Consider the following 18,228-nt stretch of genomic DNA (forward strand, 5'->3'; position numbering starts at 1 on the left):
GATTTAAAAAAAAAAAAAGCATTTTGGAACCTAGGAGAAGCCATTTGGTGACCTTTTCATTTCACCAACTTTTGGTTCGTATCACTTTCTTTGGTAATACGCATTTTTTCAAAATATTCACGACCAAGTTTTTCAAATTAAAGAATATTATTACCAATTACTCCTTTGACTTTTTGGCCCCCATATTCAACTTTTCACATGTGGTGTATACACGTTTGAATATTCAAACTATTGTTTTTTTTCATCTTTACATAAAATTTATTCACACTTCAAAAAAAAAAAAAACGACACTTTTGATCAAATTAAACTATTTCTAAAAAAATATTTATAAAGATAATAAGAGAGCGTCAATAGACAACCATGCCACTGTAACATCAAAGTATTATTTCATATATATATATATAATATTATTAAATGTATTAGAGATCTCTAGCTAAATATGAAATGCATTCTAAATATGTTATAGAAAAAAATGTTAGATTCACCGGTTATAATCTTCTTGCTTATTTTAATCTCTTTTTGAAACTATACTGAATATAAAATTTATATTTTAAAATTCAAAACTCAAGAGGCTAATTTTGGTATTTCACTTGGATCTATTTGGTAATTGAATATATATATATATAATGGGTTGGTAGATTGATTAAAATATAGTTCAGAAGTGAATTAACAAAAATAAATCACATAAGTGAAACCATTCTTTTATATTTCTCATTGATTATTTTGATATCCATTTAATTTTTTTTAATGTTTTTTAATTTTTATGTGAAGGTCAATGGTGCATGAACCAAATCTTAAGACATAAATTTTAAATTTGTGTCTAATTAAATTTAAAATTTTAAAAATTTCTAATTATTTAAAATGCTACTAAAATCTATTGACATATGTTAACCTTTTAAAAAATATATATTAATCACAAAATTAAAACTTTAAAAATCCATTACCTATAAAATTAGATGGTAATTTAAACTTCTAAAATTATATAAATTTGACAACTATGTAAGTAAGAAAAGGAAAGAACAGGTTTGGTTTTAATTGGTTTGAATGTGGTGTCTTCAGAAAATGTCCAAACTTAAAATTGGTCCCAAAATTCCAAAATTTTATAATAATAATAATAATTATAATAACACTCTTTTTAAAAAAATAATATCAAATTAATTAAATTTCCAACACACCATCTTTAGTGGTTCCGTTAACGATGTGATAGCGCCTCGATTCGAATATTCCGCAATGGTTTCATAATATCCTTTTTTGGTAATTAATTTATACTATTTAGAATATTCTCTCTCTCTCTCTCCCTCTCCAATTTATTACGTTATCTTTTTTAATTCTGACCTGGCCCACAACACCCCCTCAAGAATCTTGCATCGTCGAGATTCCCCACACTCAGATCTATTTTAATAATATCCTTGGGCCCCCTTCCTTCTACACTTTCCTTAGATTCTTCATCCAACGGTCTCCATTTCACGACCATGATTTTAAATAAACACGCACGCGCAGACGATCGTTGCCCCTGATATGGATAAGTTCGAGGATAGATAGTGACCCTTGAGGGCATAAAAGGCCAAGCGACTTTTGAGGAGCCTTGCAAATACCTTTTTTAATGAAAATTTAGAGAGACTATTTAGAAAAACTTGGAATCGATACATGCATAAAACGACAGCGTTGCATGCTGTTTCTTGTGAGTTATGTGCATGATCCTTTTTGCATTTGGAAAAAAATTCTAACGAATATTCCTTTCTTATATCTTGAATGGTGGCCTAACTTCCAAAGATATTATAAAAATATATTACTTTACATCCTTAATATTGGAACGTTTCATTTTTTATTATTGGATTCTCGATCACAAGATCTAATTTAACATTTAAATATAAATTTATCGATATACTTTTATTAAAATTTTCACTCTTTACCCATGTAAAATTTTAATTAGTTTGACTTGTTTTAGATATTAAGAAATAAAAAACGAAATTCAAAGAAAAAAAAAGGTTCTTCAAATTGTGCATTTGTACCTGTAAAGGTGTAAAAGAAGAAGAAGAAGAGTTCAAGGTGTTGACAATTTTGAACATCATTCCATCTGTCATGAAACCATTGACTAAGACATTATCTTACAAAAAGACATTATAATATGACATGTTTGACCAAAAATGTTGGACTATAAATCAAATTTGGTTTGGTTTGGTTTCTATTCATTTATTTATTTATTTATTTATTTATTTCGAGGTAGCTATACAATAAATATATGTTTAGGCATCAATACTAATTAATCAAAATCATTAAGTCCGTGACTTAAATAAAGTCTTTTGCCTCGATTTTGTTTCAACTACATGCTCTTCTTCAACACACCCATTAAATAAATTTAAATTAATTGCAAATTATTTATTCTAATATAAATGAACAATATAAGCTTAACTTATAGTAATACACACAATTACAGTCTATATAATTTTTTTAATAAGCCAATCATTGCAAGCTCATCGTGAGCATAGCAAAGATATGTATAACAATAATATTTAAATCTTCCAAAAGCTAAAATACATGGTCGCAATTGATGATGAGAGTTAATTGCTTTCATAATTCCGTCCAAATTCATTGACCTTTCATTAGATGCATCTCTTACATCAAGAGATTCTACAAACTTGGTTAGTGGCATTAATTAAAAAGAATTAAGAAACACACATTGTTTTTGTTTGTGTACCTGTTTGGAAGAGTTTGAATGAGACGATAGAAACTAGATTTGGTTGGGTTGGTGTTCTCTAATGCCCATTATGTCGTCCAAGTTCACTTCCAAACCATTGTTTGGTTTGGTTTGGTATGAATATCATGAATTGGGTGTAATCCGAAGGATATAGGAGCAGGACAAGTAGACTTTCCATTGGCAACACATAAATTTATTCTGCACTTTCCTTGTGAAATAGGACAAGGACTGAATCTGGATCTGAATCTGAGCCTTGTCACCCACCAGCAACCAGTAGATATCTGGGCTGAATTATCATGGAATATTGACACGAATGTAGAGGGTGAGGGCACACATGTTGGCTGGGTTTCCACATCTACAACAACACATCTTCACACACTTCGCTTTGGACTATGTTTTCAATATTTATGGGCTTAACAGAAAATAGCCCATAGCCCATGGGCCCAACCATTAAACTAAATTTACACACATATTTCATATTATCTTTTATTACTAGTTTAAACACAAATAAGTACCAAATCTTCAATGAAGTAGGTAAAAATGCTTCTTCAACTATGGTAACGAGAAGAATCTTGAAGAAATTTTCATTCAATTGGGTGGATTTTATATATAAATATAACTATATCTAACCATTAACTTATTTGATATTGGCTAAATTTCTATATTTTAAAAAATAAATAAACAAAAATATATTTTTTTTCATAATATATTCATTAATTTCTTGGGTGGGTCTCGTAATAATTGAAATGGGAGGCAATTTAATGTTGTAGTAATTATGTGCGTTATTAATTTTTTTGTTATTTAGATACCACCAAGATTGTCTCTAATAAAACGAATTATTTATAATTTTAATATTTTTTTTTATCGTAATTCTCTCGTATCAAAGTTGGAAGTTTTAGTTTAATAGTGAAATTAAAAGATTGATCCGAACGATGTATAAGAAAGAAAAAAAAAGATTATTACGAAAATTATTATTTTATTATCTCTGATAAAACAGGTAAATTAACTGACTTTAATAATAATAATAAGAAAAGAGAATAGAAAAAATAGACTTAACTGAAATTGAGAAACAAAAGAAGAAGAGAAAAGAGAGAAAAAAAAGAAAAAAAAAAGGAAAAAAAGACGACACCTTTAATACGGGGTTGTAGCCTTGGCTAAGAAAACCCGTTGATGAATTTTGGTTCTGCTTCCAATTTTACGATTTGCGCACGCTTTCTCAGGTTCCCGGAATTGGTCACGAAACCGGGAATTATAATCGATAAACCTCAAAATCCCAACTGCCGACTTCTCTCGGAGTCATTCCATGGCAGAGAAGCAGTTGATAGTGGTCGTTGAAGGTACCGCGGCCATGGGTCCCTTCTGGCAAACTGTCGTGTCCGATTACATCGAAAAGATCGTCAGGTACTCCTATTATCCATCACTTCTCCGCTCTCCTTCCTGTCTGTTTTTCTAATTGCGTAACTACGCGGTTTCGTATGTTATTGTTTGTGTTTTAGGACCTTCTGGAAATGCCTACAAAGCTTTATCTGTTTCTTGACTGGTCATTCGGTTCTAATTGTGATAGCCAACGGGCTATCATGTGAACGATCACAATCAGTTTTGTTGATTTTTTCCCAATTCGAAATTCACACTTAGAGTCCACATTAAGTACCTGCTTGACTCTCCATTTTTAACCTGAACCATATTATTCCAACGGTTCCTTTCTGACAGTTGATTCTCGAGTCGCCTATTTATTTCTGTAGAACTCACGATTTGTTACCATGTTCCTGATTTGGATGGGCTTAAATTCTATCATTTTTGTTGATATTGACTTGATTCAGTAGGCTACGAAGATCTCCACCTCTTTTGTTATGTATTTTTAGGAGCGTCCTTAGCCACAACGTAGCTGATAACAAATAAATGTAAAATAGAGCACATAATTCACATCGTAAAATAATTCCTGTATTTCAACTCAAGGGTTTGCAAGTCTTAAGAATGCAAACGAGGCTTTCAATGAAAGAAAGCCCGTGGATGTTATATGAATCATCTGACACCTACCATTGATCCAAAATGGTGATGAAGATTTTGTCTTTACAGTTTCATGTGAAAATTCATTAATGTTTACACCTTTTATTTTTGTTGTTGCCTTTTGATGTTAGAAATTGTTCATGGATAATCTCTTTGATGGTAATAAGGATATGATAAAAGTTAACTTTCTACTTATGCAGATGTTTCGGTGGAAATGAAACAACGGGGCAGGTATGTCTCTTTCTTTTTCAGAAGACAAATATAGTTTATCCCTAACATTTCATGTATGCAATAGTTCTTTCAGATTTTGAAATTTAGAGAATATCCCTATAAGAATTAAGCTGTCAAATTCATCTTCATAACAGAGGATACTGTTGTAGGAATGCTGGAATTGATACTTGGTAACTTCCATGTTGATACTGGATGAAACGCTTGGTTTTTCTTTCTTTTTTGAAGACTTCAAAATTGAGGCCTTTATCTTTTGTAGGATTTATAGTTAGAAGCTGATGTTTCTATTGAGACGTGTGATAATCTGATAATATTATGTTTAGTTGGTGAAAATGTGGTTAAAGGATTTAGTTTTCTGTTTATACGGCTCTGTAAAAATGCATTTGGATAATTGGGGTATAAATATTTTTTTCCCCCTTCTCTTGTTTTCTTTTAGAGTGTTCTTGTTAATGGCCTATTTTTGAGAGAAAGAATGTGGTGGTTGTTTCCCTTCCAAATCATGTCCTCGTGAATAGTGATTCCTAGATGCTCAGTAATATGAGCTTTTACGAGTCAGTATTCCTAACGTTCAAAAACAGTTTTGAAAACAGAATAAAAAATATTTTCAGAACAGTTTTCCACACAAATTTAGCTCTTTCAACTTTTAAGAGTTATAGTTAATTCAATTCCAAAGGTTACTAATCTAGCCTTATGAATTTTTAAGGTTACTAATCTAGCCATTCTGATTTTCAAAGTTAACAAATCTTATTGAATTTTAAGTTTCATTGATTAAAAGTATAATTAAAATATTTATTTTCTTTTCATTTATGGGCAACATCAAGACAGATTAGATGATCACATCCATTTCAAATCTTTCTCATCCCAAATGCAATTAAAAATATGAAATCATTTCTAGCTCTTAAAATCACATTATTTAATAATAATTTCTTATGCTTGGTTCTAAACAGAGCATGCTCTTGTGAATGTTCTAGTGTGTAAACTTTGTAATCACATCTTTCATTCTACCTGACCATGTAATGATATACTTTACTTTTGGAATGCAGAAACCACCAACCTCTAATGTCGAGTTCTCTTTGGTCATGTTTCATACTCATGGATCGTATTGCGGTTCGTAAGGAGCTTATTTTTCCTGGTTCATTATGTTTATGCTCTGATGTTGAGCATTTATTTTCCTGCACCAGAACATTGTGTTTGTTAGTGTCATTCAGTAGTCTAGCTAATTGTGACCACGAAATGTTTAACTGATAGTATTTGGCCATGATATTATCTTGTCCAATGTTCTATATGGACAACTTTCAGGACTAAGTCCTCCACTTGTCATGTGGGTCTCATATACTCTCAAAGTTCCAAGTTTCTCCTGACCTTCACACATAAGCTAATGTATTAGCATAAGTAGAGTTCAATTGGGGAATAATTTCTAACACTAATTCTCTTCCAAACCCCTGACGTGAAGATGTACAGGAATTTAGTTTCCAAGATTTTCAGGATATATATGTATGCATTTGTATATTGTTTCAAGAGTGAAATTTGTCACATCCAGTAGACAAAGTGTGATGTGGCATCTTGTTAGTTTTATTGGAAATTTAGTGTGTTACTTGATGTTGAATGTGCCCATTCTTTTTTATTTTAACTTTTCTTTTTTCAGGATGTCTAGTACAGCGGACTGGGTGGACAAGAGATGTTGATATTTTCATACAATGGCTTTTAGCTATCCCCTTTTCTGGTGGGGGTTTCAGTGACGCTGCAATAGCTGAAGGGCTTGCTGAAGCACTTATGGTATGCATATTCTTGCCCTCTGATCTCGTTCTTCTGAACTATTGTTATGGTGCTTTATGTCATCATTTCTTAACGATAGTTGTATGGTTCATTTTCATCTCTCAACTGCTCATCTTCTCTTGAATAAATATTTCTATATTAGAGACTAGAGGATCACCATCTTCTTTCTAGAATACTGATGATGTTCCAGATGGTTTGACCTTTTGCTCTCGTCTTACCATGCCACAAATTTAGTTCTTCATATTGTAATTATGCAATAAAAGTATTTTAGGACACAGGAATGATTATGGAGTTCTTCAGACAAGCAAAATAATTTAACTTCTGAAATATAAGGAAAGGCCAATTATCAAGAGCTTTAGAAGCTCCAAATTCTTGAGTTTTTGTTCAAGGAGTTTGATGACATAACTATGTTAAGTTTCTCTCGCTATGACTAAAAGTGGAAGCTTTCTTTTGTTATAATCAACACTAAAATATAATTTCATATTCACATGGCTTGTTTTTAACTATGTTTGATTTGAAGTTTCTTGGCCTTCAGTTGAAGGCTTATACAATGAACTTTAATGAGCTTGGGATAGGTTAAATATTTTTGAGATCCATTTGCATTGGCTTGGCTAATTTTATGTTTCTAATGGGATAGTTTTGTTTATTATGAATAATTTTTTTTATAAAAAAAAAAAAACGGGATGATGCTAAACTAGGTATGCAGTTAAGATTTTTTTGTCTTGTTGTAATGTTCTTTTGCTACCACAATTTTTTGTTCTCATGAAAGAAATATAGCATGACTTTATATCCCTTATGATTTGTCTTGCCTAATTATTTCTATCTAGATGTTCCCAACTCAACAAAATGGTGGCCAAAATCAACAAACTATGGATATGCAGAAGCACTGTATTCTTGTTGCTGCAAGTAATCCTTATCCCCTGCCAACGCCAGTATATAGACCAGCAGTGCAAAACTTGGAGCAACATGACAATGTTGAACCAGGGAGTTCTCAATCATATGCTGAGACAGTTGCTAAATCATTTCCTCAGGTTAACATTACGTAGCTTAATTTTTTCAAGCTGACAAAAAAATATTTTTCTTCCCCGTTAAGTGTTGCAGATAATAAGGTAACTAGACCATCTTTCCATGCAGTGCTTCATATCTCTGTCAGTTATTTGCCCCAAACAGCTTCCAAAACTAAGAGCAATTTACACTGCTGTAAGTATGAATGTTTACTCGAGCTCCCTCCCCCTCACATGTGTACATAAAACAGAAGCCCTTGCAACTTCTCTGAATCTACCATTTAGATACTTATTTCCTCAACCAAGTCGTTCCAAATTTCTTCTATTAATTTTGTAATGGTGAAATGTGGAGTTACTCCGACATGCTATCATTGCCAGTTCAATTTTTAATCCCTCATATTTTCTGGATTTCTAATTTTGAGTAATCTCAGGGAAATTTTCAGCGGCTTATATTGTGGCATTAGAGTTGGTATTATTTATAAATATTAATAGCCTCATTTGTAAATATATGTGACTGACTGCTCCACCTTTTAATGAAGGGAAAACGGAACCTCCGGTCAGCAGATCCACCTATTGATAATGTTAAAACCCCGTCATACCTTGTCTTGATCTCTGAAAGTTTTGTGGAAGCCCGTGCAGCTTTAAGTCGTCCTGGAATTACTAGTTTGCCTGCAAACCAGAGTCCTGTGAAAATGGACATATCTCCTGTTGTGCCTGTTACTGGACCACCTCCAACCACTACTCCATCAGGTCCCCACTATTAGCTTATCTTTGTCAGATCCTGATCATTAGATGCATTAGCTTTGGAAAGAAATATGATATTCCTGAACAGTTGATTTAAGACGTCTTCCTAGTCTGACTGATCTTCATGACAGGGATATGGTCATGTCATGTGACTTCAAGTCTGAAGTATACTAATTGGCCTTTAGATCTGGTATTTGAAGCATAATTTGAACTAGGTAGATTTAGATTCTTACGGCTGGAGACCAAACTTTGGTTGAATAAATGAAAAGACTAGTGCTTAAAGATACAAATTCTGTAAGAGAGTGAAAAGGATTATAGTTGGGCTCTATCTAAATAGGAAATTAAAGAATATTCAAACTGATGGTTGAAGTCAGAGCTCTTTTGTGTAAGTTCATATTTTGGTAGCCCTGTGTTTGGTGTTATTGAATTTTTGTACTGCTTCTTTGGTTTTTTCGTTCTTCTCAATAGAAACGTTTGGAAATGTGTCCATATTTCCAACTCATGTTGAGTTTGGAAATCTCTGGTTATTTAAAATGTTCACATGGACATTTGCAAGAAGTGTTTGACACTTGCGTTTCATTTTTTGTCTATCCCAGTAAATGGACCTATCATCAACCGGCAGCCAGTTTCTGTTGCTAATGTGCCTCCTGCTACTGTGAAAGTTGTAAGACTCATTTCTTTTTATTCTTAATTTCTATGTTAGAAATTTGGCTTTTATGATAGCCTTACAGCCTGAATCATGCTGGACTATAATTTTTATCAGGAACCAAATACTGTTACATCTATGACAAATGGATCTGCATATCCACCACATATGCCGTCTGTTGTTCGTGCAGCTTCACAGGGAGTCCCTAGCTTACAGACCTCTTCACCACTTTCTTCTCAGGAGATGATCACAAATAACGAGAGCACACAAGATCTTAAACCTCTAGTGAATGGCGTTCCACAGACTTTACGACCTGTGGGTCCTGCTAATGTTAGCATTCTGAATAATATTTCTCAAGCACGGGTGATGAGCTCTGCTACTTTAAATGGAGGAAATTCCATTGGACTTACGTCTATGGGTCAAACCCCAATGGCCATGCATGTATCCAATATGATATCCAGTGGAATGGGATCATCTGTGCCTGCTGCACAAAATGTATTTTCATCCAGTCAATCTGGTATGACATCAATAAATGGTTCTACAACTCTTACACAGGTTGCACCAAACTCAGGTCTAAGCTCACTTACTTCAGCAAATAACAACATTTCTGGAAATTCAAATGTTTCCACTTCACAAGCGGCAGGAAATCTCCAAGGTGGTCCTAATGTGAGTCAATCAGTTCCTGGGATTAGCCAAGGAAATCTTGCAGGAACACAAGTGGTACAAAGTGGAATTAGCATGAACCAAAATGTTATGAGCAACTTAACCCAACCAGGTGTTTCTTCTGGAAATGGTACGATGATTCCTACTCCAGGAATGCCTCAACAAGTTCAAAATGGGATGCATTCACTTGGAGTGAACAATGCAGCAGCAAATATGCCATTATCACAGCATTCAGCAGGGGCTTTGCAACCAGCACAATCCAAATATGTGAAATTTTGGGAGGTATGTTGTGAATGTACCTGTGTTGTTTACGTGATAGTTGTGATAATGTATCCATTAAAAAGTTGAAAAGCTCAGTCTTCTAAGTTCTAAGCATGACAAAAAAAGTTGAATAGTTGCATAAAATTATTCTTTGTCGTAGAAATTATGGAATGAAAAATTATCTCAAACATTGTTTGGGCATGGCAATGCAGGGAAATCTATCTGGGCAGAGACAAGGCCAGCCTGTTTTTATTACCAGAATGGAAGTATGTTCATGATTATCCGCTACATAATTTTAGTAAAAATGAAATTTTATTTTCTTGGTATAATTTCTTACATTTTTTTTTTTTTTTTTTTATAAATTTTTTTCCTCTGGTTGAAAAAGGCACGACCTTTTATTTTAGTTATCCCGTTTTTTATCAGTCTCTTTATATCAATGGATTATACATTGAAAGCTTTTATAGTGATCAGAGAATTACCTTTCCTCCTACCACAAATCCACAATGTCAAGTTATTCATTGATATTTAACTGATTAAGTTGTTTCTGTCAGGGTTACAGGAGTGCTTCAGCTTCTGAGAAGTAAGTGGACTATGGTTCTGACTTTTTTTTTTTTTTTTTTTTTTTTTTTTTTTTTTTTTTTTTTTTTTTTTTTTTTTTTTTTTTTTTTTTTTTTTTTTTTTTTTTTTTTTTTTTTTTTTTTTTTTTTTTTTTTTTTTTTTTTTTTTTTTTTTTTTTTTGCTTCTCCTGCCATATATTTGATAATGTTTAGATATATAATTCTTTTTTAGTTGATAGTTAATAAAATTTTGCAAATTAGGAATCATTATACCATATATCTTTTCGAGTTGAAGGGTATTAGAATAAACCTACTTGCATTGACCAGTCTACTCAATAATTTGAAGTATTAGAATTATTTAGTTGACCCCTTTTGTGGTTTCCTGAACTAGCTGATATACATATTTCTTGACACAATTTTTTCCTAGTTTTTAATCAGGAATTCTTAAATACTTAGGCTAGATACTTTTCTGGTTGAAGATTTTTTGAGCTTGCTTCGGGTCTAAGAACTAACCTGAAAAGTCAGTGTTTACTACTTGGGTGCTCGTCGGTGGGAAATCAAATGATTTGTGGATACCAATGGTGTAAATAATTTTGGGAACTTCAGGCAACCTGATAAGATGCTCTGTTAACTGTTATTTAGCAAGGTGATTATGCTTTCTACAGGCTGAACTTGCCTTCAAGAAGAAACACAAAAAGGCAGTTGCTATTAGCTCTATCTGTATCTTAAAGGAGACAGTAACTGCTGCAATCACCTATTTAATAGAGCCCGTCAGCGGTTGAAGTCGTAGAATCATCCTTAAGTCACATCAATATCACACACCTGCTTCACAGAGCCAATGACGGATGTAAATATGAAAACGGAAGCAAGAGGTTTCGTACCGGGGTGTCCTGGTTATGGTTCGCATCTGCAGAAACCTGTTACTGCAAAAATAGGTTTCTATGGAGCGCAACATTTTCTATAGCATAGAACTAAGTGGTAGCGCCTCCCATATCTATTTCCCTGATGGTTGGCAAGGATTTGTGTTGTGGTCTGTGGGCATCTTCGGCCATTATCTGCTAACAGATGTGTTCACTGCGGATTGGAGGTTGACTTTTCATGAATGATTCATTGATACTGGAAATATACTGCATTTTCCCTTCTAACGTAGCCCTTGGTCTTCTCTGTTGTTCTATTCTTTTGTTGTCAATAATGTTTGATTAGTAGTTGCTGTGTATCTTCACTGGTAGGTGTGGGTACAATGGCAGTCGCAGTACTTTTTTACTCAACAGTTCTCCCCTTTGAACTCTTGCTTACATTATTGATGGGCAATCTCCATCAAAAACTTTAGATTCTTGTTACTTTGATTATGGTAAAGACTAAAGAAGGAACCCAAGAAATCTGTCGGTCATTTTTGAGTTCTCATGAATTTCTTTGTTCGCAAAGTCTTGAATTTTGTTGGTCATGCTAATAAAATCTCTAAATATTGAGTATCATTTCATCCTAAATATTTAACATCATTTCATTCGAAAGTATAGAAATTTATGATCCGTTTCAGCATACTTTTACCTCCCTCCCTCTTGAGATTTTGTTGACTTTCCATACTTTCACATTTAAAATTTGTGAATCAGTTCAATTTTTTTCGTAGAAGTGGAACCATTTATCTATCTTTTATGTTTATAGGCTTGCAGCAAACTGGCCGCCGACAATGCAAATAGTTCGGCTTATCTCACAGGATCACATGAATAACAAGTAATTTTCTGCTCAGTGAGATAATAGTAATTTCTCTTTTCTTCTGTCTGCTTAATTAAAACTTAGCTCAAGTTTTGTTGTATTTGATTCTAGGCAATATGTTGGAAAAGCTGATTTTCTTGTTTTCCGAGCTATGAATCAGCATGGATTTCTTGGCCAGCTTCAAGAAAAGAAGCTTGTAAGTTACTCCCCTTTTGTTGTTTATTCGTTACTATCTCTTAGTTACTCCCCTTTTTAGTTAAATTAGTTGGCTGCGGGCTGCTTTGGTAGCAAGTTCAGTTAGTTAGTGTAAGGCTAGCCTAAACGAATATGGTTGCTTCTGTTCAACATGACAATAAAAAGAGAGTAGTAGGTGAAACTCCTGATTTATCTACCAACCGAAGGCATCTATCTGGAAAATATTTGAAGGAAGAATGAAGAGCGTAGTCAACTTAGAGAGATCCTTTCTCAAATTTCATCTTCCAAAAGGTTTCTTGCAAGGCTTAGGTACTACGTAACAGAGCTAGATTTCCTTGAGTTCGAAACCAAGAGGTATTGTGCATAACCAAATCATAGATCTTTGGAAAGGATACAGCGAGGAGCTTCACCTATCCAAAGATCATCTAAAAAATTGGGGTTAGATTTCCGAATTATTAAGTACCTGCTTCTAAGAGAATTAACTTCCTCAGTATCTGAAACTAGTAATAACAAATACCAGTCCTACTCCTACATTTCTTTAAGCATTTTATGCATATATAGTGACATTGTACTACCAAGCATGATTTCAGGTTCTAGTACTACATGCAAAGTTTAGTCTGCTTGCAGCATTTTTGGTTCCTTTGGATTAGTTATCTGTATTTCATTTTTGAACCCACTTCAAACTTTGGTTTCTTATGTTGAGCCGCTTCTTGTTCTGTTCCAGTGTGCAGTCATCCAGTTACCATCCCAAACTTTGCTGCTATCTGTTTCTGATAAGGCTTGCCGCTTGATAGGGATGCTTTTTCCAGGGGTAAGATATTTTTGAGCTACAAAGATTTGTTTGTATTAGTATCAGTATTCTTTCTTTTGTTTGCTTTAAATAAATGATGTTAATCCTTCATTTCGAGGTCAATACATTGCCAACAAATCTCAGATGCTTGTTGAGAAATATCATTCAATAGTTGACTGCAACTTTGATATTTACTTTTGTCTTTTGCAATCATCTATTTTAAGCTGAAAGTTTGTTGCTCATTTCTTTGTCTGCAATCGTGTATTTAATCGCAACATCTGTTCACTAGAATTCCTGTGTTGTAGTTGTAGGATGCAGCATTTCATGATGTGTATTCAGTGCCCAATTTCATTGAATCTAGAAGTTTAATTCATCATCTTCCACATAGATATCTTTCTATGTAAATGGTAGGTGCAAACATAGTCACACATATGAAGGACATGAAACACGGGACGGACTTGCATATTATCTCATCATTTTATATATCTAATTATTGAGAGGCTCATTTTTTTTGGGATTAGAGAAAAACAAATCTAGAACGGAAGAATGAACAAAATAAACCACAAAAATGGGCCATAGGGCTGGTTGAGAGATCCCTAGGCCAAAGAGGAGTTTAGCAGAAGGCTTCGAATCTAAGTTGATGAGGAATGAGGGAGAATTTCAAAAAGATTAGATTTGTGAAGAGCACTCTAATTATTGAGAGGCTCGTACATTTGTTTATTCTAGCATTCAGTTTTGTGGCTAATTGTAAGTAAAAACAATATTTTTAAAGCATTCCAAGGAACCTTCGGAAACTTGTGAAATCCATTTCTTTGAAGTCTTCATTTCACATAATCCTCTGTTCCATACCTAAGGTATTCAGCAAGCATGTTTAAATACTTTTCCTTTTATTTGCTTTAAGGTTGCCCTCACAGTAACAGTCCTTTTATTTTCTCGACTTTCTTTAATGTGCTAAAGGGTGTTCATCATGTTCTAACATGTCTGCAAAATCATGAAAAACATGATAAAATGAATCAATCATCAATCTTTTTTTTCTAGCATATGGGCGGTGCATGAGCTGCGTTGATGTGGACATTCTTGTCAAAAGAGTCATTGTTTTATAGATATTATCCGTGAGATCAAGATATACTTAAGCCTCAAGCATGAGCACATACTTAATCTTGATGCTTGTGAAATTTTGAGTTCAATATTTATGCTGGATGTTTATTCTCCTTTTATTTTTCTAAAGCTCAATTTCATGTGCATACACAATCGCACGTGGCATGTTGAGCATTGAACGACAGTCATGTGTAGTATACAATATGCAGAAAAACACTTTTGCTTATAGTTCTCTATCTGTATTTAGGTCCATGTTCATAATTTCTATTCAGTCAGTTGCTTTACTCATTCAAAACATTTAATTTAAATTTCTTGCAAGTATTCTTAAATTAATTACTTGCTTTCCCCATTTGATAGCTTTTATCTCAGACGTTCTCTGACATTCCAGGACCTTTATTCTTGTCCAATAGTCTATAATTCTTTTTTTTTTTGGGTTACTTTTTCCTTTCTTATCTCTCAACTTACTTGAATAGGTTCGAATGTGGCCATTTGACCAAAAGAATCAAGAATTGTAGACATAACTTTTGTTTTGGATTTCCAAGTTTGTCAAAGGCTATTAATTATGGATTGTTGGTATTTCATCGTTTTGAAACTTTCTGAATCAGGATATGGTTGTGTTTAAGCCACAAATACCCAGTCAACAGCAACAACAGCAGCAAATGCAACAACAGCTTCAACAACATCCTCAGATGCAGCAACAGCATCAGCTTTCTCAGCTGCAACAACATCAACAACTACCGCAAATGCAACAACAGCAGCAGCAGCAGCAACAGCTTCCTCAGTTGCAACAACAGCAGCAGCAGCATCCTCAGCTACAACAGCAGCATCCTCAGCTACAACAGCAGCAGCAGCTTCCTCAGCTACAACAGCAGCAGCAGCAGCTTCCTCAGTTACAACAGCAGCAGCAGCATCCTCAGCTACAACAGCAGCAGCAGCTTCCTCAGTTACAACAGCAGCAGCAGCAGCAGCAGCATCCTCAGCTACAACAGCAGCAGCATCCTCAGCTACAACAGCAGCAGCATCCTCAGCTGCAACAACAGCAACAGCAGCAACAGCAGCAGCAGCAGCAGCTTCCTCAATTACAACAGCAGCAGCAGCAGCAGCAAACACAATTGTCACAGCTTCAAAGCCAGCAGCAGATTCCACAAATTCAGCCACAGCAGCAACAAATGGTCGCGGGTGGAATCGGTCAATCTTATGTTCAAGGTGCAGGGCGATCACAATTAGTTTCCCAGGGACAAGTCTCTTCACAGGGTCAATCTAACATGCCTGGTGGAACCTTTATGGGTTGATTGAAGCATTCTAATTACAGTCTCATGCAGATGCTTTTATTATTTCATTAGAATCCTGGTAATGCACGGTTTTTAACCGATCTAGTGTAATTGATGTATAATAGTGAATTTATGAATATATGCCACGATGGTTCCAGTAATTATAATGTCACATCCATTAGGATTGGAAAAAATGGGACGTTTTTCCTTTAGAGGAAGAAATGGAAAGCTTACTAGTCAGTTGTTTCTTTCCCCATTGAACATAAAATAAAAGTAGGACTGTACTAAAATGGTAGTAAAATAATGATAACATATTTGTGATGAGAAGTCTCCAAGAAGTCATCTTTCTGCCTCAGGCCTTCAGGGAATGCATCAAAAAAGGAAATTAGATACCCCCACCTCAACTTTAAAACACAGCCACCATCTTCTAACTTTAATCATACTTTCTTTCACTAATGGCCTCCCACTTTTCAAAATGGTATTATTTTTGTCAACAGGATAAACAATTTTCAACAGCCATAAATCACCCTTGTTTGTTTTCATCATTGCTAACTATGTCATTGCCTATTCTAACTCAAAACTTTTTGGATTGAGGAAAAGTTTACTTTTTCATAACAGTTTAATATTTGTTCGATTTAAGAAAAAAAACCTCATATATCGACAGATAGAATCACTCTCATTATCGCTAATCGGGAGAGCGATTATTATATCATAATCTAACATGGGGACACTGTTTTCTTCCCTATTAAGTTGGGTGTTTTTGTGTGTTTGAGAAAGACCAGCGAGGATGAGAATACTATTCCTCGTCCCTCGATTCAATAACATCATTTTGATTCGTTGTTCTCATTTTCAAGGACCCCTCCTACTTTGTTCTTTGCAGAACTCAAAAAGAGAGGCAGAAAGGATTCTTCATAATGTGATTAATAATTGCATAACTAAAAAATAGCAAGCTTTCACCGCTTTACACATCACCCCAGTAACCCCATATTCTACTCACTATTTAATCGATTTAAATATGGTTCAGTAGATAAGACATCAACCATCGTTAACAAAATCAATGTTTCTTCTTAACTTTCAAAACGTGACATGAATTTTGAAAATATTGTTAGAAGGTAGAACATAGAGATTCGTAATGTATAAACAACGATAATTATCTCTATTGGTACAAAACATTTTAAGTAAAGGTAAACGTAAAGTCACGAGCGTTTATATTTAAAGTAGACAATATCATATCAACAATGTAGATCTTAAACTTAAACTTGGCTGTTGTTATTGCTTGACAACAAACACATATAAATAGCCACATGGAGTAGAAGTGTAAGAAGACAATGAAACCAAGTAATAACAGGAATACAAGTGTTACGAGAAAATACATTCATTAACTCTCTTACAAGTCAACTTTGCTTTACTTCCCCCCTTCCTACATTTTGTGTACCGCTGATTTCCTTTGTCTTTTTCCTCTTAAACAATGGCCTGAAAACAACGCATCAAGTAAAGCAAAACTAAAGTGGTGCTAATTCTATTTATATTTGGTTTCCATCGTTTTGAGGGACACACACCAAATTCAAAGCCTTTCATCTTTGCCTTCGTGTTTGGGCTCCTTCTCTTAATATTACTTTGAACATGGCTTCTGCTTCTGAAGCTCCTAAGGTGAAGCCTGCAACCACCGTGTCCAATGGCTATGGCCTTAATTTCTCTGTTAATTATATATTCTTAACTCTGTTCATCTTCCCAGGAAGTTCTTGAGGCTGACCAGGAATGGAAGAACGGGAAAGAACCAACACGGCAAGCCAAATGGTGGTATGCTACCTTCCATTCTGTCACAGCCATGATAGGTGCAGGGGTCCTCAGCCTGCCCTATGCCATGGTTTACTTGGGATGGTAATGTTAAATCACTACTAAACTCCAAATCGTGTAGGTTTTTACATGATTAGGCTAACCATTATGGATTGATCAGGGGTCCAGGGACAATGGTTTTGTCCATATCATGGTGCATGACGCTAAACACAATGTGGCAGATGATTCAGCTCCATGAATGCATCCCAGGGACTCGTTTCGATCGATATATCGACCTCGGCCGACACGCTTTTGGTGAAAAACTTGGCCCCTGGATTGTGCTGCCGCAGCAACTCATTGTCCAAGTCGGCTGCGACATAGTGTATATGGTGACAGGCAAGCTTTTAGATATCACAAAAATGTCTGAATTGTTAATGATATTAACATGAAGATGGTGGAATTTACAGGAGGCAAGTGCATGAAGAAGTTCATGGAGATGGCTTGTGTGAACTGCGTTGAAGTGAGACAATCTTACTGGATTTTGATATTTGGTTCAATTCATCTTTTTCTTTCTCAACTTCCCAATTTCAATTCTGTGGCTGGTGTTTCTCTAGCAGCTGCCGTCATGTCTCTAAGGTAACACAAAGAACTGCCTTTAATTTTTTACAGAATATGTTCCATTGATTCAAATTGTTCTTAAATCTCTCCTTCATGTCTGCTGCCTTTATTCTTCCTTTCAAATATGAGTTGTGAGTATAAGATTTCCCATTCTTTCAACAAAAAAAAAAAAAAAAAAAAAAA

General features: G+C 34.4%; 2 protein-coding genes across 3 annotated transcripts in view; both read left to right on the plus strand.

Annotated features, from left to right (window-relative positions):
• Positions 1–3,801: 3,801 nt before the first annotated feature.
• On the plus strand, positions 3,802–15,891 carry LOC111458397 (mediator of RNA polymerase II transcription subunit 25-like). Of its 2 annotated transcripts, XM_023101043.1 has the most exons (16): positions 3,802–4,099; positions 4,906–4,936; positions 5,977–6,040; positions 6,579–6,709; positions 7,537–7,740; positions 7,844–7,909; positions 8,253–8,463; positions 9,054–9,121; positions 9,221–10,048; positions 10,240–10,293; positions 10,579–10,607; positions 12,247–12,315; positions 12,409–12,493; positions 13,217–13,303; positions 14,986–15,429; positions 15,463–15,891. In XM_023101043.1, the coding sequence occupies exons 1-16, from the start codon at positions 4,002–4,004 to the stop codon at positions 15,670–15,672; spliced, it is 2,679 nt and encodes an 892-aa protein (XP_022956811.1). In that variant the 5' UTR covers positions 3,802–4,001; the 3' UTR covers positions 15,673–15,891. The 2 variants fall into 2 exon arrangements, with proteins under 2 accessions (XP_022956811.1, XP_022956810.1); XM_023101042.1 differs by having other exon boundaries at positions 14,986–15,891.
• A 1,179-nt stretch (positions 15,892–17,070) lies between these two features.
• LOC111458599 (lysine histidine transporter-like 6) overlaps positions 17,071–18,228 on the plus strand; it is a 4,109-nt gene continuing 2,951 nt past the window's right edge. Inside the window, exons 1-4 of the mRNA XM_023101352.1 lie at positions 17,071–17,301; positions 17,387–17,532; positions 17,609–17,823; positions 17,895–18,063. Of these exons, the coding sequence (XP_022957120.1) occupies positions 17,275–17,301; positions 17,387–17,532; positions 17,609–17,823; positions 17,895–18,063 (557 nt within the window). The 5' untranslated portion in view covers positions 17,071–17,274. The remainder of the gene's footprint in view (positions 17,302–17,386; positions 17,533–17,608; positions 17,824–17,894; positions 18,064–18,228) is intronic.

The sequence above is a fragment of the Cucurbita moschata genome, unplaced genomic scaffold, assembly GCF_002738365.1.
Source record: "Cucurbita moschata cultivar Rifu unplaced genomic scaffold, Cmos_1.0 Cmo_Scf00021, whole genome shotgun sequence".
Taxonomy (NCBI): domain Eukaryota; kingdom Viridiplantae; phylum Streptophyta; class Magnoliopsida; order Cucurbitales; family Cucurbitaceae; genus Cucurbita; species Cucurbita moschata.

Excerpts from the sequence above, each read along its gene's own strand:
- LOC111458397 (XM_023101042.1), top strand. The coding sequence starts at position 4,002 with ATGGCAGAGAAGCAGTTGATAGTGGTCGTTGAAGGTACCGCGGCCATG. Across the intron at positions 10,608-12,246 it reads AGTGCTTCAGCTTCTGAGAA|GCTTGCAGCAAACTGGCCGC; the intron begins GTAAGTGGACTA and ends TTATGTTTATAG. Across the intron at positions 12,494-13,216 it reads AGCTTCAAGAAAAGAAGCTT|TGTGCAGTCATCCAGTTACC; the intron begins GTAAGTTACTCC and ends GTTCTGTTCCAG.